Here is a 24,220-nt window from a genome sequence, read left to right as displayed (position 1 = left end):
TATCGATGATTTTTTAGTTTTTGTTTATTCCTGTGGCCTTGCAATATTCTTGTGATAAATGCGTGGAGTTGTTGTCTGTACATGTGATTTCTTCATCTGATAGTGTAGAGATCATGCTGCCCTAGAACAACTCCTGATGGAAAGTTCTTATTCTTCCTTACCTATATTGACCTAGAACAAGTCCTGATAGGCAGGTGAATTTCTTGCCCTCAAAGTTTTGTTCTATTTAGTAGCATCCGGTGTTCAAAACAAATGTGAACTGGACAAGATACAATTTTATTTTTTCTTTTTGGATGAGCTGCACACAAGTATGTGTATACCTTCTGCATGTTGCATGAAATGTTCCCACTCCATTGTAACCCTTAGTATTATAAGATTATTGATGATCTAAATTAGTTTGCTTAAATCTGCTTGTACGTTTAGGGTCTTTTGATTGCCTAATAATGCACCTGGAACACAACTTAAAAAATAGAATGCATATGGAATTTCTCTCTATCAGCTAGCCATTTGGTTCTTTAATCCATCCATAGTTATATTTTTAATCCGTTTTTGTGCTTTAGCTATATTATTGATTTTTCTTATTTCCTGAATACAAGTCTTGTAACTTTTAGGACTACTACACATGAGTTTGAGCCATCGAATTGTACTGCTACCAATTTTGTGTCACTATATCATTTTTTATACTCTTGGTGTTCAACATGGCAAAGTTGGATTTTTTTAATTTCCCTTCTGGAGGTTTTTGCACTCTGTTCAATATTTTTTCATATAAGAATCACTTTAGCAGTACCATATCTAATACAATATGTAGCAGACGTAGAGTTATGCATTTCGTAGAGACTACAATAATAAATTGGTGAAATTAGTTTGTTCTCTGATGTATGCTAGCTTAACTTCATCTGCTTTTTAAATTATATCACATTTTACCCCACTACTTGCGGCGTCAATTAACACACACATGTTTCTCTCAGAGCCAATATCCTCGCATTGTTACTAAGGACTTCTTGCCGCTTCCAAGCAAAGGACAAACAGGGAAGGATGGGTGGTTAGTTTCTCTTAACTATTCTTGTCTTATTCTTGGAATACCAATGGATGGTCATTTCATTTTATGCCATTTTAAATACTAGCTTCACCTTTATGCTTTATTGATCCAACTATGTCAGACTTGACTATTTCATATAACTTTTTGAAGTCTAATGTTGTTATTTTTGAATGTGAAGGTACCCCCAAGCCACGGTGATGTGTTCCCCTCTTTGAACAACAGTGGAAAACTTGATACCTTACTGTCACAGGTGAGCACAAATGACTTCACCTTCTAAGTAGGTGAACAGATTAATTTGACAGATTGATTGGTCGCATACAACCTTAGTATCCAAATTTTGTTTTTGGACACAGATTAGTTTGCCCTTGTGATCGCATCTTCATAACATGTTTTATTTTTTAAGTTCACAAAAAATCTATGTAGTGTATGCTTCTTATGACTTAAATTATAAGGTCGCAAACCAGTTACAACCTGTACTGCTGTACATCATCTGTAGGGACTTGCTTAACAACAAAAGATAAATGAAGAGTTCACTTAAATTCTTAAAAAACTTCGATTACAGAATCCAAACGCTTTCGTATTATTGTGCTTACTATTTTGCCAATCTTCTCTCAGGGAAAGGAGTATGTCTTCGTGGTGAACTCAGACAACCTGGGTGCTATAGTTGACATCAGTGTCCAAATATGATCAGATTTATTGATTTCCAATCTGGTTCTTTTACCTTTTTAGTGTTACTTTGTGGCATAAATAGGATCCTTAACAACCATCACAGAGATATTAAACCACCTGATCCATAACCAGAATGAGTACTGCATGGAGGTTACTCCAAAAACATTGGCTGATGTTAAAGGTGGTACCCTCATCTCGTGCAAAGGAAGGGTGGAAGTACACTAATAATTTCCTCCTGGTTTGGTATTAGCTTTTAATTACCTTTGCTGATAAGCAAACATAGAAAGTAATGACTATAGTGTAATTTGCAAGATGCAATGTTAATTTTGAACCTTCGTGACATGAATCACTCAATGATTTATCTCTATTACATGCAGCTCTTGGAGATTGCCCAAGTCCCTGAAGAACAAGGCCAATGGTTGAACATATAAATCTTTTTGAATACATTCTTTTGTAACTCTCAATCAGTACTACATTGTCGATTTATACTTAAGAGGACCAGAGGGCAAAATCCAATGCAAGGCCCTACACATACCTGCCCATCTAGCGCATGGATGTGATTTGAGCAATTTTAGGCCATTAAGCATCATCTTCGCGCAGTCCCTACCCAAAAGGAGCAACTATATTTTGTTTTCTCGAATGTGATATAGTGATATGTATTCACATATTTACAGGCGCATTGATGTATTTGTATAATTTTAATTCAAAAACCACAAAATTAATCTAGAATAAGTTAATTTTTGTGTTTATAATCGTGCATCCACCTTGGAAAATACTTTTCCGTTCACGACGAATGAGTCTTCCATTGGGAAAGGCAGAGTCTCATTCTCAAGCCTCGCGGGAGGGTGTAGGCACATTTTTTTTCTCTCGTTGCAACGCACGGACCTTTTTGCCCATTTGACAATCTTTATAAAAGCTACAAAAAAAAATTCTTGAAATTTGATACTATACAATCAAATTAGATATCATCGTAAATTTTAATCTCTCGCGAGACACAGGGATTGGAGGTTTCCTCTCGAGAAGATGGATGAGAGAGGACGATGAGATGTATTTATCTACCACTTTAGGACCATGAGATATCATATGTGCATAGTCTATTCCTCATGTCACATTACATTTTTCTTGATACACACATTTTGTTATCCCGTGGCAACACACGAGAGGGATCGCATACTTTTAGGAAACCAAGTAAAGAAAGAGTGGAGAGAAAACTGAAGTTATATTTGGTGTCGCCAAATAACAATAGTTGAGATTACCTTCAGGAAGAAATTCCAAAGTATATAAAAAAGCAAGGAGTATCAAGCTTGTAAAGTTATATTTGATACTATCCTTTGCAGAATACAAGTCATATTCGTTTTGTCTCAACCCAAACTTGTTTAAGTTTGAGTAAGTTATTAGAAAAATAATATCATTCAGAAATTCAACTCGTCTCTTGAGAGCAGATGCTCCTGCCCATCAAATACGTTTCATTCAAATGTCAACCATTTTTTAAAAATCTGGATGTCCTCATTGTCACACCCAAATGCTATCTGCAAATTTTTAGGAGAAAAGATTAAGCATGTTGACGTTTGAGGAAAATAAAATCAAACGTATAATGTTACCTCCAAATGGTATGCTTAATTTTGTTTTTTACCGACAAAGCTCCGCTATCCTTTTTTTGCATGAGAACTGTCAAGCACGCTTGTTAGACTAACATAGACATCCAAAAAGAAATATTTATTTTAAATTTACTGTTAATTCGGGAGCATATGCTTCCTACAGCCAGAACGACCCTCCTCGTCGATGCCAAATAAAACTATACTGTAAGAACTTATTTCTTAATGCACGTGATGATATTGATCTGATATCATTGATGTTGATTTGTGTGAACTTAATTAACAAGTTGGAATTAGGACAAACCTAATATAACATATGATGCGAGAAAATATATTCGAGTGACGTGAGGTGGTTGCGCCTATAGGGAAAGTAGATGCAATGCTACACACACGCAGAGTCGCCACGCCCTCTAGCAAAGCTAGGGTTTCTTTGTCTCCTGCCGACACCGTCAGAGGTTTGCCTATTCTCCGATGGCCCTAGGGCCATGGGACGACGGTAGATCCTGGCACTTTCTCATGGGAGGGCTCCGCTTTAGATGTTTCTTTTCATTTTGTTTGTGAATGTGTCCTGCTTAGGAAGACGAGATGACGTCGGTTCGTTGAAGATAGAATAAGATGCTCCCCGCCTAACCCTTGTTCTGATGGCGTGTCTCTTTAGAGAGCATTTGGAGGGGTGTCTCGGTGTTTGCCTTTGGTGAATCTACTCGGATCTGTTCTTTGTTCGTCTATGTTTATGTGTCTTCAGGTTGGATCCTTTCAATCTACGCATCGCTTCATCGGTGGTGGTTGTTGTTCTGGTGCGCTTGTCCTATGAAGCCTTAGAACGATGAGAAATTAAAAAAATGCACCTTATATTATGGATTTTTATAAAAAACAAATACACCTTATATAGAGAAACGGAGGAAGTATTAATGAATATACATCATGTTGGATATACACTTCCAAATAAGAACAATTATTTGACTCATCTGTTTCTTTTGTCCAGTAACAACGTACGGGCATTCAACTAGTAGATATAGGTTATGTTTGCACCACATGGCATGCTCCAACGCTGCCATGTGGAGTGCGATAGGCACTTCTTGCACCGGGAAGTTTTATTCGGGGTTTTACTTAAGTTTCATCTTTATTTTAGTATTTTGATATTTTTCCTTTGTTTTTTTCCATCTTTATGGTATTTTATTGTTTCTTCATTTTTTGTATTTTTTTGTATGACATAAATGTAAAAAGCACATGGGTATGAACCACAGTTGTGCTTCCGCGTGAAGTACAATTATGCTTCGCAACTGAAAGCACAACTATGGTTTTAGAAAAGGTGAAGCATGAGAATTCAACATAGTTGTAAGCATAATTGTGCTTCTCTGATAGAATGAAGCACCCATGTCGTTCTGCGTGAAGTACAGTTCTGTTTCTGCATGGAAACACAACTATGTTTTCGCCTCAAGTACTTTTTTTTATGGTTCTGGTTTATCTTTTGTTTTTTCTGCTTTTTTCAGTGTCTGCTTTTTGATTTTGATTTTTTTTCAAGTTTCTGTATTTCCAGTCTTCGGTTTATTATTTTCATTGTATTGTTATTTATATTTTGTTATGCTTTTACTGTTTCTGGTTTATTCTGTCTTCGGCTTTTTTTGCGTGAAGAACACATGTGCTACATTTCTGATAAAATTAAGCACCCATGTCGTTCTGCGTGAAGTACAGTTGGGCTTCTGCCTGGAAACACAACTATGTTTTGGCCTCAACTACAATTTTTGTTTTTGTTATGGTTCTGGTTTATCTCTTGTTTTTCTCCTTCTTTGGGTCTCTGCCTTTTTATTTTGATGTATTTTTTTTCAAGTTTCTGTTTTTCCAGTCTTCGGTTTTTTATTTTTATTTTCTCGGTCTTCACTTTTTTTATGCTTTTTCTGTTTGTGGTTTATACTGTCTCCGTTTTTTTCACGTGAAGCACACATGTGCTACAGGTGTGAAAAAAGCACGAATGTGCTTCCCAAAAAATAAGTGAACTACACCTTATTATTGTTTGAAGCACATTTTAGTCAGTTTTGAAGCACGGATTAGTACATTTAGGGGCACAGATTTTCCCAAAAAATGTTCACCGAAACCTATCAACATTGATCTAGTTTTGAAGACCTAGACGCAAGAAACACAACGGTGAAAACGATTTGTAATTTTGACATACGGGTCGAGTGATAAATCATTTTGAAGAAACGAATTTAAGAAGATAGAAAAAAAAGCACAGACATGCAATCTACCATTCTCAAACGCAAGGTGTGAAAACGCACCAAAACTCTAAGGTTGCGATAAGTGGTGTACATGCCCACTCGTTACCACGAGAGGAGGTGGGATTGACCCAAGGGGTATCCCCTAATTAATTAGTGATTTCAAGTCTGAAACCTCAATTTTGTTTCTACTTGATAAATCATGCTGAATTTGCACTTTATAAACTTGTGATAAATCATGTACTACTCATTTCAATAATAACAATACGTTAGGGGTGACCATTCGCTGCGTGATTCAAAAACTACATGGTTCTAGATGGAAACTACTGAAATGATGTCAAAATAGCTATTGGCAAAGAAGTGGATGTAACTTGTGAAGTTTCCAGAGTACCATACTTGAGCATGTCAAGCCAATGCAATCACCCACCGTTCACCAAAGTAAAATCAGTTTGAAACGTCAGGTGTGCGTTGGAAGAACTCATCAAATTCGTGGAGAAAAGAGAAACATGAACTGTCTGCTATGTACACAAACAATCTAGCGACATGATTTCACTGATGCTATGTACACAACCTAAGCGATTCAGTCCTGGGTCTTCAGAATGTGTAAAGAATTGCAGCCAGCATGGTTATTGGTCCTCTTTAAACAACATTACCTACAATGGAGTGGAGCAGTTCAGCAGTTAAAATGTTTGACAAGATTTTTGCCAGACCAGATCAAATACCAATTAATGCTTCCCTTCTCAGGTGAAAATAAAAAGGTTTTAGGTAGAAGTTTAATACCTTGGCACAGACCGCACAAGATTGACTTCTTTCCATCCACTCATAAATGCAACTAAGATGAAAATTATGGTTGCACTGAAGCACTATCTTTGGATTCTCGTAATTATACTCTGTAAATAAGAACAATCAGAAGACAAGAGCAAACAACTGTGCACAAAGTACAAGGATATTACTCCCTCCGTTCCTAAATATAAGTCTTTGAAGAGATTTCACTACGAACTACATACGGATGTATATAGACATATTTTAGAATGTAGATTCATTCATTTTGCTTCGTATATAGTCCGTAGTGGAATCTTTAAAAAGACTTATATTTAGGAACGGAGGGAGTAATTCAGAGTTATGGAATGCTACATTTGTTTTCCTTTACCATTGCCAGAGTAGATGTATTCACGTGGCAGCAATTTGATAAAATGGTACAAACTACTCCCTCCGTCCCATAATATAAGAGCGTTCATACGGAGGGAGTAGCTATCAATGAGAACTGGTTAATTAAGACATATTCATTAACAACAATGATTAAATATGTATATTTTTGCAACTGATACAAGAATGTTTCAGATGCTCTCTTTCTCGTGTACTAGTTTATTTAATCATTGTGGTATCATATTCATTGTGTAGTCCTAAAAACTGTAGTATTTTCAGAATACTTGGAAAATAGTGAGCTATCAAAGAGGGCTTATATGCGAAGAACTGTAAATTGTAAATCCCACTGAGCGAAAAGATAAGATGCTTCAATTCTGAGTTGAAGGAGTTGTAAAACAGGTAATTGTTTTCACTGACCTTCTAGGCATATTGGACAGTCATCCTCACAATCAGAAGGAACACAGACTTGAGCTCCCCCGACTTTTCTACCTCCCAACTCAGCTTTCAGGGACGGTCCAGCAGCCTTCTCATTGGCACAAGTTGATCTAGTATCAGCATCATTGCTTTCTTCAGGTAGATTAGGTTTCTGGGACTGCGTTGAAGCTTTGTCATTTCCTGACACCAGCGGGTGGTGCTCCGTTTGATGTCTGAATTGAGGATCATCGTAAGGCAAAGGCCTAGGAGGGCAGCGGAAGGTGTTCATTGAATCATCCTGCCGTGAACCTGCAGGAGGAACCCTTCCCTGAACAGGCGCAACCCGCGAAGGCGCTCTTGGACGAGCAGGAGCGCCCTGTGGAAAAATAGAACATTTAGATGATATACTAGTGCATAGCAGCTGATTGAAACAGAAGGTCCAGACAGAACATGCAATTATAATGAACAAATGTGACACCATTTAAGTATACCAAACTGTATAATAATACTGTAATAATTTTCGAGCTACATGGACCGGCCATTTGTAGTTCGGTCTTTATAATATCTTACTTATTCAGTACCGAGTTGTCCAGTTCCAACTTCTGAGAATAGCAGCTCTGAACTGACTGTCAAACAAGTCCCAGTGTAATAAAACTGGATAGGCTCCATGCACTCTTTAATTGTGTTGCCACATCAGTTTTCTGTCTATGTGGCACTCTTAGCACATGTACACTATGGAGCACTGGGAAGGGCTCATGGTTTATCTACTAATTTACCGTTGGCGGTAAAAGTTACGCAATTAAATGAACACAATAATGAACATTTGCTATATTGAGGGCATAACTTTGGTATTGATGAACACAATAATGAGCATTTGCTATTCCCTTCGCATCGAACAGATTGCAATCCCCGTACTGCCCGTCACTGCAATGTGATCCTGGGACACGACTAGCGCATGGGAGGATCACGAACACAGAAAATTCACCCACCATCTGCCACTCGGCAACCCAATTTTCAGACATTTCATCAACGCCGTGACTAAATTCGTCACATACTCCTATCTATATCACCGCAAATACACCAAATAAATGCCCAAAAAAGACGGTCAAAACAAACAGATAGGCAGAGGCGTACCGAGTTGCGATGGCTGTTCAAGAAGGGCCATGGCAGGCAGCAGCAGCCAGGCGCGTCGTCAACAGGGCCGCGGAAGCAGCACATGATGGCCCCCATCGGACTGAACTCGTCCCCTGCAAACCAAGCGGAGGAGCCAGAAGCACCGGCCTCCCAGTTTCTCCCTCTCGCTGCCCGGCCACCGCACCAGCACTTGGAAGGGGGCAACGCCGACGGTCGGAAGGAAGAAGCCGATCGGCGGCAACTTATTTATGGAATCGGATCCCGCCGCCGCCTTGAATCCGGGCCGGTTCCTTTACCCCTCGCCGCCGAACCTGCGAAACAACCCAATTTACGCCGCAAACTTAGGCCCTGCGCCGCCGGTGAGAGGATCGATAAAAAACAAGAAACAGAGTCACATCTTCGGTGGCGCCGGTAAATTCTGCCCCCGCTGCCGGTACTCAAGATGGAATCGGGTTTTCCTTTTCTACTGCGAGTTCATGAGGGAGAAAAGGCGGACCTTTGGGGACGGGCGGAGCTGCTAAACCCCCACGCAGATTGACGGCGGTGGGTACAAGTACTAGCGGTAGGTGGTACAGGCAGTGGTAACCGAACTCGGAAGAATCGGGGGGGGGGGGGGGGGGGGGGGCGGATAATTGCGATCGCGGGGTGGGGATTGCGGTTGGAGATGGAGGCGGATTGGAGAGCGAGCGGGGGCGGCTAGGAGATCGGAGCTGGCACGCAAGGCATTGCGATCGGTTTGCTGTTGCGCCGAACGCGCGAGCGGCGGAAAGAGAGAGATGGAATAAAAATCTCCTATTGGTGGGTTTTGTTTACGGGATTAGCGGTGCCGGCTGGTAAGTGGGGGTGGATGCTGACTCTGATTTCCCTGGCGGACCACCGCCGCTGCTTTTTGCAAAGTCCCTGTTTTTTTTTTTTTTTTTTTTTTTTTTTTTTTTATGTCTCGAGGAAGACTCTGCTTTTGAAAGATTTCGGCCCCGTCTAATGGTGTGCTTTTTTACATAGACTTTGATACGGCATATCGTAAGTCTACAGGAAGTTTAATTAAGATGTGTTGTGATGGACATTTTTCACATACTTTTTGTTGCGCGAACTAAGTTGTGGTTGGATGGTTAGGGGACATTGGTATCCTTGATCCATCAAGTTCAAGTTTCGATGCTCGCATTATTCTTGTACTAGCAAAAGAGCCCCGTGCGTTGCAACGGGAGCAAACCATACAACACGTTTAAACTAATAATCATGACTTGACATCTTTATTTAAATTTACTGCATAAATAGAATTTTAAAATTGTTAAATAAGTAAAATAATACCATATTTAGATTGTACGCATCATATAGATTCAAATTACATTACAAATATAAATTTAAAAAATTAAATAGGTAAGATAATACATTATATTTCGATTCAACACATTTTTTGAATGAAAGTTCATATGTAATAATTTAAAATTAGAGTTACAGTTTAAAAGATATAATTTTTTAAAATATTTGTTAATTATAATTGGACCGTGGATTAATTAACAACATGGATCGGCCTCGTTATGAAAAAATAGATTGTACGCTATTGATTAAATTACAGCATAAAAATAATTTTAAAATTGATAAATAGATAAAATAACATTATATTTAGATTGTGCGCATCACTATTGATTAAAATTACATTATAAACATAATTTTCAAAAAATTAAATAGATAAACTAACATTATATTCAGATTCTACATATTTTTCTAATAAAATTTCATATATAATAATGTAAAATGAAGTTACCGTTTAAAAGATATGATTTTTAAAGTATTTTGCACTTGTAATTCAACTATAGATTAATTAATTAAAAACTGTAGTGGTGTTTTTGAAAACATATGGAAAACGATTGGTTTTTTACTCAAGTATGTACTACGGGTTTATTTTATGAAAATCGAAGGAGGTTTCTAAAAAATTCCGAAAAACGATTCGTTCTCTCGCTTAATTATGTACTGTGGGTTAATTTCGGGAAATCACGGGGGTTGCCTGTAAAAAAATACAAAAACCGATTCGTTCCTCACTTAAATCCGGACTGCGGGTTGATCTCGGGAAACTCCAGGGTGTTTTCTGCAAAACGATCACAACGGACGACAGAAGCACTCCGTGCTTTATTATTAGGAAGAGATTTATTTTAGAATTTTTTATAATGCATATTTAGTGGAAGGAGACGTTTTCGTCGACGTCAAGGTGTCTACGGTGATTACATAAATTTCAAAATGATATGTTAACTCAATCTATCAAAGATGCCCATAAGGATAGGATGTACGTGTGTGCATTAATATAAGTGAGTGTATGCGTGAGTATATAAACGCTTGCATCTGTACTGTGTTTAAAAAAAACTTTTTATTGCCATGGCAAGTAGAGTATCGTGTTGTGCATAGTGACTTGATAATGATTTTTTCCATGCAACTTAATAAATCATATTGTCGTGCTTAAGTGAGATGTGTTTTGCCATGGGATTTTTCAAATCTGTTTTGCATTTCATTTATTATCTTAATTTTAAATTACTTGTCGTATCTATCACTAAAATATGTCTAAGCGAAGTAACCAAAGACAAGTAATTCAAAACAGAGGAAATATTGTTCCGCAATGGCAACTCTGATAAACCATGTTTCAATATTAAATTACTATGACCATGGCAATTGTGTTTCTTCTTTTTTGTGTGGTATGTTTTTTTTTTCAAATGATGATTACAATCTTTTTTCCAAAAGTTGTCATGTTGTTTTACACAAAACAAATTCATAAAGTTCCCATGGTGACCATTTTTATACATTTATTTTGTAAATTTGCCATGTAACTAGTACAAAAATGATATTTTTTTCGTGGCTTTTTTTTTGTAAAATTCCATCTGAGCACTTCAAACTTTTCTTAATTTTGAATCCAAAGTTTAGAAATTTTGCAACAATTTTCCATGTTTTTTTCCTTTTTAAAGGCTTTTCCATGCTTTTTTTGATAACACATTTCCCCCTAAAATTTCCATGTCTCTTTCTTTTACTTTTACTTTAAATTTTTACGTTGATTCGGATAAATAGAAACTACATGGTAAATTTAATTGTATGTACTCATGCCAGGTTCGCCATGTGTCTATGGAAAATCTATTATATGTAATATGGCAATTTTATTTAAAATAAAATGCAAAGAAATCTTCATATACTATGGCAAAATTCATATCACATACTTCGACCATGGCTTCCTGTAGATAATAATTTTGTTCTTGTAACATGACAAATTTAGGACAAAAGTCCTCAATGTTTTCATTTGTCATAGGGTAACTTTTAGTTTTTTTTGGGGGGGGGGGGGGGAATTGGCACAAGACAAATTTTATATCATTTTTTTTTCTAATTAGCACATGACAACTTTTATGTGTGTTTATGTGTGTTCTGCTCTACGCATGAGTCTGTTAGATTGGTGGAAAAATTATTTTATACTAGTTAAATGCCCGTACGTTGTCACGGGACAACATAATAATGCGACGTTGATGTCCTTATGTGGGTTCAATCTTGATCCACTCCTTTTGCTCAAGATCTGCTCCTATCGTTCTACTTCACACCATATAATTTCACTTTAACATGATAAGCTCCCGCCTATGATGCTACGACAAAAGTAAACCCGCATTGTCGCTAGGGACAAGTGTATAGGTCTGTTGTCAACAACTTAGTTTTTTCGCCCAGTGTTGTCATTACTGAAGCACTTTAGCTATCCCTATTTATGGAATCCTCAATTACTACCACCAGAAAGGGAATGTGACCACTGTTTTAATATATTTTTTCTGAATCTTATTTCAATTTTTTATTTTCAAAATAGAACGGTAGAATTCTGACACTACATAAGCAGCTCAATTCCACCACACTTCGCTTTCATGGACTTCACCCAAGCCCACACATCATTCTTCAGTAGAAGGTCGGTTTATATTCAAGTTTGTTCATGCAAATTTTAGAGAAAGTAATTTGAATATTAAATTGAAGGAGTGGCATTATCAAGGTTATTTAGGGTTTAGGGTATAGGAGGGGAGAAGGAGAGGCATGTGTACGTTTTCAACCTACAGCAGATATCTGGATAACAAACTTGTATGAAGGCAAACATGATATTGCATCTTAGTTTCGTGAACTATACCGGGTAATACAGAATACAACATAAGAAAATTCAACTGAATGTAGAGAAAAAATAGAACCCACCTGCTGCTCTGGCCGTCACATGCAAGCAGCAAAAACTATGCATAAACCAAGATGTGGTGGGCAACACAAGTAAGCAAATAAAAACCTACATTTTGCATAACCATGCATCGAAATCCAATTGCTAGAAAGGCAAATGTCATAGATCTTACACCTTGATCGAATAAGCTTCTCGCAAGAACAACCCTAATAAGGACCAAAAAAGAATCTACTAAAAGTATTATATATTAACAATTAAGCAACCACCAAACCTTAAAGGTTACAACTCTTGTCCAGTGAAACACCCTTTGCCGGACATAGCAGAACACTCGGACAATTTTGTTAAAGAAAAATAAAATCATATACAATTATTATATACAAAATCTAATCCATTGCCACCGCCTCCTCCCGTCCATTGCCACCGGCAGATCTCCTGTTGTCCGTTGCGTCACCATCCATTGTCCCACCGTCCGTTGCCACTCGTTGGCCCCTCCCATGGGAGAGAAGAACCTGGGGGTGCACGGTGCAGCAGTAAGGGCAATGCAAAGGCACAAACAATGTGATGTAGTTTCAATAAAAACATGTCGCATGCTGCAAAAGTCACAATTAATAGACATGACGTGGTGTTGTGAGGACTATTTTGTGTGCCAAAAGAATGTGTCCGCACTTTGCACTAATGAACATGATAGTTCATAACTTAGTATCAGCAGCGAATCAGATAGTAGATGTGTGTGTTTGTTCTAGTTCTGACAGTAAAATATGTTTTACTCGGCAAAATGCACGTCTAATTTGCAGAAAGATTGGAAAACGTACCTGAGAGCAGAGGATGACCTCTAGCTCCATGGTTCAGGAAGAGCCTGAAGTGGCTGGTCAGGCACCGCCAGTTTGGCGCTTCCACTGCCACTCCTCTGCTCGAGTGTAGCCACCGCGCCGGAAGACCACTGTATTGGAAGTGACCCACCGACTGTCACCCTTGTTAAAGCCTGATTTTTTGTTTGCAAGATTCTTGTATTCTTGTAAAAATAAATAGGAAGATTGTGTGATAACTTATAGTGAAAAGGCAAACCTAGAATCTCTAAGAACATGCAGATACTACTGGATTACTATGGTTGTTGAAGTCACAATGCAAATTAACTCACCTCTTTATTCGGTTGTTGTAGTTTTGAATCACATACTTCTCCATGCGCCATGTGATCTGGGTAGTTCAGAAGGAGGAAAATGTGAGCATATGTTCCAATGGGAGGACCACCATGAAAATTTATTTTGTGTATGCTTACTGGTAGATGCCGATGTCGGCTTTAATGCGAGCATATGCTTACCTATAGATGCCAATAGCAGCAATTTAGATGAAAAATAGATGGTGGAAATTAGGATTTACTTATGCAACTTGATTCAATCACACAACTTACATACTTGATGATGTCAATTGTTGCCTAGACAAATCAAAACTGAAAAACTACTAAAAAATAATTGGAAAATAATGAAAGTGGACATGAGTATTTGCTACTAATATATGAAAACCACATAAATAAAACTTAGATTACACGTCGAGAGTAATTGCAAACTGCAGATAAATATTTAACAGCTAGAATTTCAGCCGTGGCATCTTAACAATGAAAAATCAACAGACAAATTAGTAGCACACATGGAACTAAATCGATCAATCAGACATTATTAGGGGGGTGAAATCCTAATAACTGACCACTGTGGCATGAATCGTTTGTGCGTGATAACAGATCAAAAGATGGCGCACTCAATGATACATGCGCAAGAGATGGGAATCATCACATACTCCCTCCGTTTCTAAATATAAGACATTTTAAATATTCCACTATAAAATATATACGGATGTATATATATAGACATATAATAGTGTATAATTCACTCATTTTACTGCGTATATAGTCTATAGTAAAATATCTACAAGGTCTTTTATTTAGATACAGAGGGAGTATAGTTTAACTTGAACAAACCTCAACCATGAGGAAATAGGAGCACTGCTCCTTGCCTTGAGCGCCTGCTTGCTTTGGTTTAGCACAAATTAGCATGTTTTAGGATCAAAATATTGGTACCTGAAACAAAAAAGAAAAATGATAGGACATTGTAAGCGGCAACGTCTTAGGAGCAAAAAAATCAGATCATCATAAGAGCTTCCTAGCAACACAATCATACCTACAAAGGGGGTAATATTTTCTTCGTCATACAAATTGAAGGCATGTTTTTTAAGTCAAGGCACATAGGAAACAGAATGGAGGCACAATAATATACATGCATAATTAAGGGACCTCATATTTAAAGATCAATATAGCTGAAAATAAGTTGATCACAACATTAGAAATCTAGTGGTGCAGTCGCATGCAGCTATAGGACGTGATAGTGCAGCAAATCATCTAGACATTTAATTAATCTGCAGTTGTAATCATTTATGTTAGTGATTATGTGCAATCAGTCGATTACATATTCCACAATCCACATACAGGTCAAGTATAAAAAGATACCTCACTCGGACCACCATTTATAATTTCTAGTACATTCCTAGGGACGGCTAGGATCTACATATCCTCTTCCGGTATCCTCCAAGACCAAGAGAATACTGGTGGATTTCGTTGAGCACCTCCATTACACAGCAAAGTAAGTAAATCCACCCATGGGGCATACCAACGGAATGAGCTTGGATTAACTTGACATGACGCTAGTCCAGTTACCTTGCTACTATGCTTGCACGCCACTTTGAGTTGATGGTTCTGCCTTCTCATGCTCTAACTTTCCAAAAGCATGTAGTACGAATCAGCATGATCACCGTTACTCGGCACTTCAGAAGCCATGTACCGCTGCAATAGATTTTATAGATAGCCAAGAAAGATTCAGTGCTTGCTTGTCATGGTAATTCTCAGAACAACATAAATTTTGTGATTGATTAACCTGACATGACGCTACAGGCCAAGGTTCTATAGAATCAGAGTAATGAAGGGATGATGTTCAGAGGCCACACCTTAAAGAAAGCCTCAAATACTTTGGGGGGATTGAACAAAAACACAACAGAAAGCCTCTCGGGGTAATGGTTCTGCAGGATATTCGCACTGTCTCTGGCAGTCTTTATGGGGGTTGCATTGGCCAGTGTCCATCCTGTGAAGTCTATCAACCACACCATTTTGTCTAGACCCTCATCCCTCAGGCAGGCTGAGAACTGCATTCTCCAGGGTATATATAAGATACCGCAACTGCCCCTCATGAGATGACGTATTCTGAAAAAAAATTATATGGGTGAATTAAAGGATAACGAAACTATAGGCCGCCAAAAACGGCGAGTTCTTACCTGCTTTGCAGGTCTCATAATAACGACGACTCTCCCCTCTCTATCTGCGAAAGTTGCCCTGTACATTTTACCTGTTTCTGCTTCCACAGAAACATCAGGCTGGAATGAAAAATGAAAACAATCAGAAGAGCCCTTGGTTACTTGACCAAGTTCTGAGAAAGAAATCACTTGAGCATTGCAGGGAAGGAAAGCACATATATATTTACCCAGCGAATATCCTCAGGCCTGCTAACTGCCCTCCACTTGAGACTTTCTTCCAACATTTTTCGAGATTTATCAACATTCCAGTTGCGTGCTTCGAGATACCTAGCCAAGCATGCTTCACTGCAATACTTCTCGCCACGGGCAGACATAGGCCCAAGTGCAGCTCTCAGTTCGTTGATCTGCTCACAGAAGATTGTTACATGAGAAAATAGCATATATGTTTAACCAAAGACGCAGATACCAAGGGTGGTTTTCTCTTTGACAAGAAGTAGTGTGCACCGATATTTCTCAGCTTACGGGGTACGACCGAACTGGAAACATCTAAAGAATTCATAAAAGAGCTCCTGTAGGTTCTGGTATGGAAGGGGGCTATGTTGTATCATACTATCAATGACAAGATACGTTTGTATCAAAGCACATGTAGAAAAGCTTATGTGGTCAGACATTTCACACTCCTAAAAATGCTACATTATGGGCTTTTGTGCAAAGCTGAATTTCATTTGATCTATGTAAGATTTGCATCATAATAGTTTTACAGCGTAAACCAAACGTGACAAATTTTCAATTATTACCTTTGCTTGTCGCTGCTCAGAATCATCTTAATTGAAATGAGAGGTCTGCTTCCTACGGAACATGATGTCTTCAACTTACCGAGGCTTCAACCTTCAGATGTGAAATGACGATAAATTAACACACATATTAGATGAGTAAATAATTGAATACAATTGTATTTTCTATTTGACTAAACGTGAAAATAAGTTCATCATGACTTTTGAGAGGAAGTGGTTTCAAATCTGACAAAATTGGTGTGAGTCAGAGGTCATGTAGTGAGATTATTAATATTATGTCTGGTTTTCTTCCTATTACAAGAGTTCGCAAATAACATTAGAAACGACAATTAAAATTGGACAAAAATGAACATGATGTAATTATATTTTTAGTCTTCTACTACAGAATGTTGTAGAATGAACAACACGAGTCGGCCATTTTGTGTGCCAATGCAAACATTACCACACTGTTAGTGCGAGGTCTTACCATCCTGATAAGTCTGAATGAATCATAAGTAGACCACAAGTATTTGGACCCATTTGAGCAAGCATAAATAAGCCAATTTGCTCTACCTACTGCCTGTGTCTCCGAAAAAGGATGGGTGCATCTTCCCCTTATTTTCTGTCGCCCATCAATTGAGCGGGTCGGGCAGAGCGTCGTGCAGGTCGGCGAAGACGCGGGCCCCGACGGCGACCTTGTGCAACGAGCCGCCGAAGCGGGAGGAGATGAGGCGGCCGAGGTCGAGGCCGGAGACGATCCCCGACGGCACGGCCTCGAGGGCCTCCCGGTGCGCGCGCTTGGATGGGCGCAGCGGCGCGGAGCCCCGCTCGGCTTGGGGGCGGCCGCGAGCGCGCGGGGGCGGGGGCGGGGAACCGAGAGGCTAGCGCCGGAGCGGGAGGAGATGAGGCGGCCGAGGTCGAAGCCGGAGACGATCCCCGACGGCGCGGCCTCGAGGGCCTCCCGGTGCGCGTGCTTGGACGGGCGCAGCGGCGCGGCGCCCCGCCCAGCTCAGGGGCGGCCGCGAGCGCGCGTGGGCGGGGGCGGCGTCGGGAATGGCGGCTAGCGCGCCGCAGCCGCCGATGCCGCGATTGTGTCAGGGGAAGGAAGGAGAGGGGAGACGTGGGAGGTGATTGTGTCAGGGGAAGGAAGGAAAGGGGAGACGTGGGAGGTGGATCCACGAGATGTTTTTTTTCTTTCTTGCGAGGTGGGATCGATCGCTGCGAGGTCTAACCATCGCGGAGGTTGAACCATCACGACGACAGATCCTGCTTTAATAGTAGAGATTAATTTCAAATCTTCTGGTGGTCTCATTGACTAGAGCATGGCACCCCCTCCCCCCTCCCCCATGGAAAAATCCACAAGTTTTGCCTTTCGCAATTTCACCCTTTCCGAGGAGAGTTCGGTGGTAGCATAATAATTGAATCTCTAGCTCGTGCATGTCAAATATTAGTAGTTTGTTTGCATGGCAATTTCACACATAGTGTCATTGCAACTTTTTAGCAAGACAACTAGTTCGTTGATGTGAAATTTCATTATGTCTACCATTATTGACATCCCTAGGAAAATTAACTTCATTTTCCATGGAAATTTATCTTGTTCAGGACATATTCCATCACCACATTCATTTTTTATTGTCCACACACATGAAAATTGAATTTTCTTGCCCATGCATATCACCCATGATTTTTTGCGTGGATATCAAGTGGCTTCCATGCGAAAATTTCTCCCCGAATTTGTTTCATGATTTTCCCTTGAGAAACCAATCCAAACCATAGCTAATTTATAGAGATTTTGTAGTGGCTGCGAGGGGGCAGTGGAATTCCTAGAGTTGGACCAGTGAAGTTTTTTTACTACAATTTTTCAATCAAAACCATAGCTAATTTATAGAGATTTTGTAGTGGCTGGGAGGGGGCAGTGAAATTCTTAGAGTTGGATCAGTGAAGTTTTTTTACTACAATTTTCCAATTTGATTCATGGAGGTGGTGATGCATAGAGGAAGGATCTCGTTCTGGCAGAATCAGGACCTTCTTGCCGATGAAGAAGGTCGGGAGTGGGGAGCTGGGGAACTCATTATGCAAAATGGATTCCTAGTAATGAGGACATCAACATCATTGTTACACCCATAGCCCCAGCTGTTGTACATACTGGACCAGTTACTAGAGCTCGTGCATGCCAATTGAATTACCAACTACTTTTGTTTCTTGGAAATCCTTCTAATGTTCATGAACATATGATGCTGCCTAAGTTAGATACTTTTATTGTACTTATGAATGAAGGACCTAGCATGGACAAGAAGGATATCCGTTGGAGCAGGATCAAGCATGGATAAGAAGGTGCACGCGCGGGAAAAACAATGTTGCTTACACTCGTGATTTTCGCACTTTGAAGCCACCATAAGGAGAGCATGAAGGCTTGGACGAAATATTCAAGACGCCACTTTAGAAATTTCGTCCATAGGCTATTATAGGTGTTGCGCCACCTTATTTTTGGGCTAGGCCCATGCAATTTAGAAATATCATATTATAGGCTATTTTTAGAGTCTGTATGTGTGGGGAAACTGAGTTAGGGTCACAAAATTCCTCCTCTATTCCCCCATATATACAACCCTTAGGACACCGTTTAGACTTCGGTTTTGTTTAGATTACAAGTTCGCCATAGATGCAACTTCGCTTTCTTCGTTTGTGTTCCACGACCAGACAAAGGCTTCACAGAACCCCACTTTTATCAATAAAGCTTTCCTCTTATATTCGCAATATCCAAATTGCAACCATAGTTTCTTGCTTGTTCTTCGTTTGCGTGCAGGAAACAAACCCTCGTGGTCAGGTTAATCGTTCTTCGGCATGGTCAATAACCTCTCGGAGTTGGTTTAGCGATTGCTAAGGTGCGACGTCCTCACACGTTTTTAGTTGGATTGTCAAAGTCTACTCCACCAAAACGATAACCACCATCTCGTCGAAAGACAGGGACAACTTTACCTCTATCAAGTGGTATCAGATTACCAGGTTGCTCGGTGATATTTTACCATTTTTTGTAGTTAGATCGCATATGTTCTTCATATCTATAGTACTCGTAAAAGCCACAAAAAATTAGGGTTAGATCATCATATCTGAACCAATCTGAGCCTTTGCGTAGTATTTTCAGTATTTTGCTTTGTTGAATTTGCGGTTACATCGTCGTGTCGAGTTACATCATCGCTGCTGCCATATACCACCACCACGCCACCATCATCATTGATGCCATATATCAACACCACATATCCACCACCAATCCTAGTCCGAGTCCTTAACGTATTAGGTTAATTTTGAGATCGTCTTGTTTTCGGTTTCGCGTTTCCTTACGTGAGTAGGTTTCGGAAAAAAAAAAATCCTCGCACGCTTTTTAGAGCACTTTTTAGGCCAATAATTCGAAGGGTGAGTTTTTTCCCCATCATGTTGTTAGGATTTTTAGAGAGTTTTGAGACACTCGCCACCATAGTGTTTTTTGTCGCAATTTTTGGTTGTCGTAGATCCGAATTGCTCCAGAAAAAATATTCAAAAAAAATCGTGCTTATCCTGTTTTTAGTCCTTCGAAAGAGTTTTGGGACACTCGTCATTATAGTGATTTTCCGAAGAAAAAAAAGAGCGTAAAAAAACCCAAAGAAAATCGCAAGAAAGAAAGAAAGAAAGAAAATCAGAGTGGCTCTTCCCTTGATTACGTGTAGCATCGTGAATTTGTTGGTGTTCTAGGCTTGCGTCTCTAGTACGGTCTAGCCTAGGACCAGAACGGTAACCTCGTTGAGCGTCTTTTCAACTTTGCATCTCTGAAGTGATTATTGCTAACCTTTTTTGCTACCATATTATAAGCCTTCCCAGCTCCACATACATCTACATCGTGTGTTTGACATCACCTCATAATCGCTCTATCCAAGCTTTGAGAGTTTTGACTACACCGGTTGCCGATCACCACCTGCTGCTGTGTGACGCCCCGGTAGTTAAGCTAGAGTATCATCACCCTAATGTGCCATGTCATTAAGTGAACTAAGCCAAATTTCCATGTGATAATATTAAAGTCAATTTCAAATTTAAAATAAAGTCAAATAAATTAATTCTTCAAACATAAAAAAATTATTCCTCGCGTTGCAAATAATCCATTGTTAATTATGGTGGATGTCACAACCCAAGTTTACCATGTGTTGTTGCATTGCATTGAATGTGGTCCTTTCTTGTTTTGTCACTTTTGCTCCTCCTCGGTAGATGATGGTTCTCATGTTGAGATCGTTGACACCAATGACGACTCATTGTTATCATCAAAACTGTCATGCAAGCAACCCCCCTTGAGCATATTTGTAAGTGCATCTAGTGCCCCTTAGTGATTTTGGTGGTTTGAAGACTTATAGGTTAAGTATCTAATGTGTTTATAAGTGTACATAGGATCTATAAGCCATTGAGGAGTTTGAGATATTTGAAGAATATCGACCCCTAAAAATGTATATCTTCAGTTGAAGAAATTGGTCTGAAGCTGAAGAAATGAATCACGAGGAATCTGCGATGAAATTGATATTCCTCGTGAAGACACTGATATTGAGAAGACCGGTGGTTCCTGAAGAAAATCATTCTGAAGAAATTGAAGCGTGAAGATTTACGTTTTCTGTTTTATTTTCTTCGCATTTGATGAATAGGAACACCGTACTGTTAAAAGGGGTCAAAGTAACACTATGGAATGAATTTCCTCATGATGCTCAACCCAAGCCAAATCCTACCAAAAGCCTCATGTGAGGAATATGAGTGACATGAGGACTCTCATAATTGAGGGTCCTGACCGTTTCAATAACCACGCCAAGTCACTAGTCTTATCCACTCCAACGGTCATATTATTTAAGGGCATTAGTGTCAAATCATATCGGGATGCTCCCAGGCTATAAATAGCCGCCCCCCACAACCACTAGCTGGTTGGCTGCTCCATTAGAAACTGACACTTGTCATAAGAGCAACCCAAATTCCTCAGAGCCTTCGAGAGTAATTCATCAGTGAGGAAATACACCACCCACCTAAACCACAAACCAAACCTAGTGATTGAGCATCACTGAAGAAGTTGTTCCTGTGTGGGACTGAAGCCTTTTACCTTTGAGGATTGTGCATCCTTCGGACGGTTAGGCGTCATGGTCTAGAGCAATCCAGCAGTCAATTGTGGATCGCCGGGTGACCGAGTTTGTGAGGGTTTGGAAGTCTGCCCTGAAGACTTACCACGAGTGTTGGGCGAGGACTGTGTGTCCTTAGCTCAAGGAGAATACGGTAGGGACTGTGTGTCCCGGGACTGGGTGTCCTTTGGTTTCAATACCAAGCCGCTCCAAACCAGATGTACAACTGTCACAACAGTTGGAACTGGGTCATCAACAACTGTCTTCACCAAGAACCGTGTTCTAATTCCTCAACTCTTTACTTTCTCTGTATTATGTGTTGATGACTTTCACTATGACTGTTTGAAGAATTTGCTGAAGACTTTCTCTGAATTTCCTCAACCCCAAATTCTTCACTTGAGTTAATCATCATCTGTATTCTGCGTGCCTGCTTACTGTGCAATCTGTTTTCACATTCTTCACTTTGTAATCCTGCTATTGTGAAAGTTTGCACGTCTGATCCGTAATTGTTTCCGCTGTAAGTTAGTCATCAGTGAGGAATTTCCTCAAAAGGAATTTCCTCACCGATGAAATTCTAAAAATCTCCTATTCACCCCCTCTAGTCGATATAACGCACTTTCAATTGGTATCAGAGCAAGGTACTCCCTTGTTCTTTGTGATTTTGGTTTAACCACCTGGAGTTTTAGTTATGTCGACTGCAGGCATGTCCAAGGTGACAACACCATGTCCCACCTACGAAGGGAAGAACTTTCCTTTCTGGAAGAACAAAATGCAACTGCATCTGCAAGCTATTGACAATGATCTCTGTTATATTGTGGAAAATGGCGTCCCCCTCGTTTCTGCCAGTGTCACTGCAACTGATGTGAAGAGATTCAAGCAACTCGATTCTCAAGCGAAGAACATCATCTGTGGCTATCTGAGCCCGGGCCAGTTTGGAAGAGTAAGTGCTTTGGGATCTGCAACACTGATCTGGGAGAGTCTGTGCAAGGTAAATGAAGGAGTATCAACCCAGCGTGACTCTCGTGTTGATATTCTTCGCAATCTCTTCAATCGCTTCAAGAGACATGACAATGAATGCTGGCAAGACACCTTTGATCGCCTCACTGATATATCAAATGAACTGCAAGCACTGGGAGCTCGAGACATCACTGATCACGAAGTTGTGAAGAAACTGCTGAGATCCTTGGATCCTTCATTTGACACTCTAGTTCTGATGATTCAAGAAAGACCAGACTACAAGATGCTAGATCCAGCTGATATTCTTGAAAGGCTAAATACTCATGAATTCCAGCAAGAAGAAAAGAGAGATCTATATGGACAAAGCTATTCCAGACCACGTGCACTGAAGGCTAGAGCAATTTCCTCATCTGAAGAAGAAACAGATGACAGCAGTTGTGACCCTGAAGAATTTGGACAGGAGCTCGCAATGCTTGTGAGGAAATTCCAGAGATTTACACGCCGAGGTCAGTTCGGTAAATCATCAAGAAGAGACATGAGGAAATCAGAATCTGCATCTGAGGACTGCAAGAAACGGACCTGTCACAAGTGCAAGAAATCAGGTCATTACATTGCTGATTGTCCCCGCTGGGGAAAGGAATCAAAGAAGAAGAAATACAAGGATGACAGTTCTGATGACTCGAAGAAGAAGAAGAAATCTTCAAAATCCTCATCTTCAAAGTCCTCTTCACACAAGAAGACTAGCTTCAGAAAGGCTCGGGCACTTATTGGCAAGGAAATGGATTCCGAGGCAGAATCAGAGGAATGTGATGAAGAAGAAGGCTCTGGAGAAGACTCAGAATCCGGACAGGCTAGTCTTGCACAAGCAAACAATTTCATCAGCAAGTCAATCTTCAATCTCGAAGAAAATGATTGCACCATCCATACTGATGACTATGCTGATGACTTCGCTCCAACCTATTGCTTCATGGCAAAAGGTTCAAAGGTATCAAATAATGCCTCCTCCTCTGATTCAAGTGACTGTGAGCATGATGATTACAAAAAACCCAGTTACAGTAAACTTGCCATCATTGCCACTAAACAACAAACTGCTCTGGAAAAGCTTCAAAAACTGCTAGACAAAAGTGATGATCTGTTGAATGATGAAATGAATCTTAATCAAATCCTCGCTGATGACATGAAAAATCTTCAGTCTAGATTTGACATTCTTCAGGATCGTTATGATACACTCCTCACTGATCATGAGAAGCTTTCCTACGAATTTCTTCAAAGGAAGCTTGATCTTGAGAAGCTGAGGATGTCTCATGATGATCTTCGCATGGAAAATGATTCATTACTAGCTCAACAGATCAGCGCTAGTCAAGTTGAATTTATTCCTCCGTGTCTTAAATGCATTGAACGTGAAACTGCTAATTCTTCACCAGAATCATCAAATGCTACAAATTCTTCAACTACACCTGTTGTGTCTATTTCCTCACTTGAGGAAAACACAAATGTTACTGATGAAAATGCAGGGTTGAAGGAATTGTACGTGACAGGCATGTACAAAAGTCTCAAAGGACACCAAACCCTTTGTGATGTGCTCAAAAAGCAGATCTTGAACAGGAACCCGAGGAAAGAAGGAATCGCCTTTGAGAGGAAATTAAATGCTGATGGAACTTATTGGAAACCTGAGCAGTATCCCAAAACCTCATGGGT

General features: G+C 39.8%; 1 protein-coding gene, 1 long non-coding RNA gene and 1 pseudogene across 3 annotated transcripts; 1 reads left to right on the top strand and 2 right to left on the bottom strand.

Moving 5' to 3' along the window:
• Positions 1–1,270: 1,270 nt before the first annotated feature.
• Positions 1,271–1,913, top strand: LOC123444692. The gene is made up of 3 exons (XR_006631020.1): positions 1,271–1,289; positions 1,655–1,712; positions 1,812–1,913. It is a non-coding gene; the product is annotated as an uncharacterized LOC123444692 (long non-coding RNA).
• A 3,935-nt stretch (positions 1,914–5,848) lies between these two features.
• On the bottom strand, positions 5,849–8,814 carry LOC123444690 (E3 ubiquitin-protein ligase At3g02290-like). 2 transcript variants are annotated; one of them, XM_045121498.1, is made up of 5 exons: positions 8,707–8,814; positions 8,211–8,521; positions 7,080–7,452; positions 6,297–6,406; positions 5,849–6,169 (listed from the first exon to the last, which is right to left on the bottom strand). In XM_045121498.1, exons 2-5 carry the CDS (start codon positions 8,304–8,306, stop codon positions 6,143–6,145), a joined length of 606 nt encoding a protein of 201 aa, XP_044977433.1. In that variant the 5' UTR covers positions 8,307–8,521; positions 8,707–8,814; the 3' UTR covers positions 5,849–6,142. The 2 variants fall into 2 exon arrangements, with proteins under 2 accessions (XP_044977433.1, XP_044977434.1); XM_045121499.1 differs by having other exon boundaries at positions 8,606–8,767.
• A 6,522-nt stretch (positions 8,815–15,336) lies between these two features.
• On the bottom strand, positions 15,337–16,535 carry LOC123441966 (annotated as a pseudogene).
• Between the last annotated feature and the right edge of the window lie 7,685 nt (positions 16,536–24,220).

This window comes from Hordeum vulgare, chromosome 3H (genome assembly GCF_904849725.1).
Source record: "Hordeum vulgare subsp. vulgare chromosome 3H, MorexV3_pseudomolecules_assembly, whole genome shotgun sequence".
NCBI classification, from domain to species: Eukaryota; Viridiplantae; Streptophyta; class Magnoliopsida; order Poales; family Poaceae; genus Hordeum; species Hordeum vulgare.
This window is presented reverse-complemented; position numbering and strand designations above follow the sequence as displayed.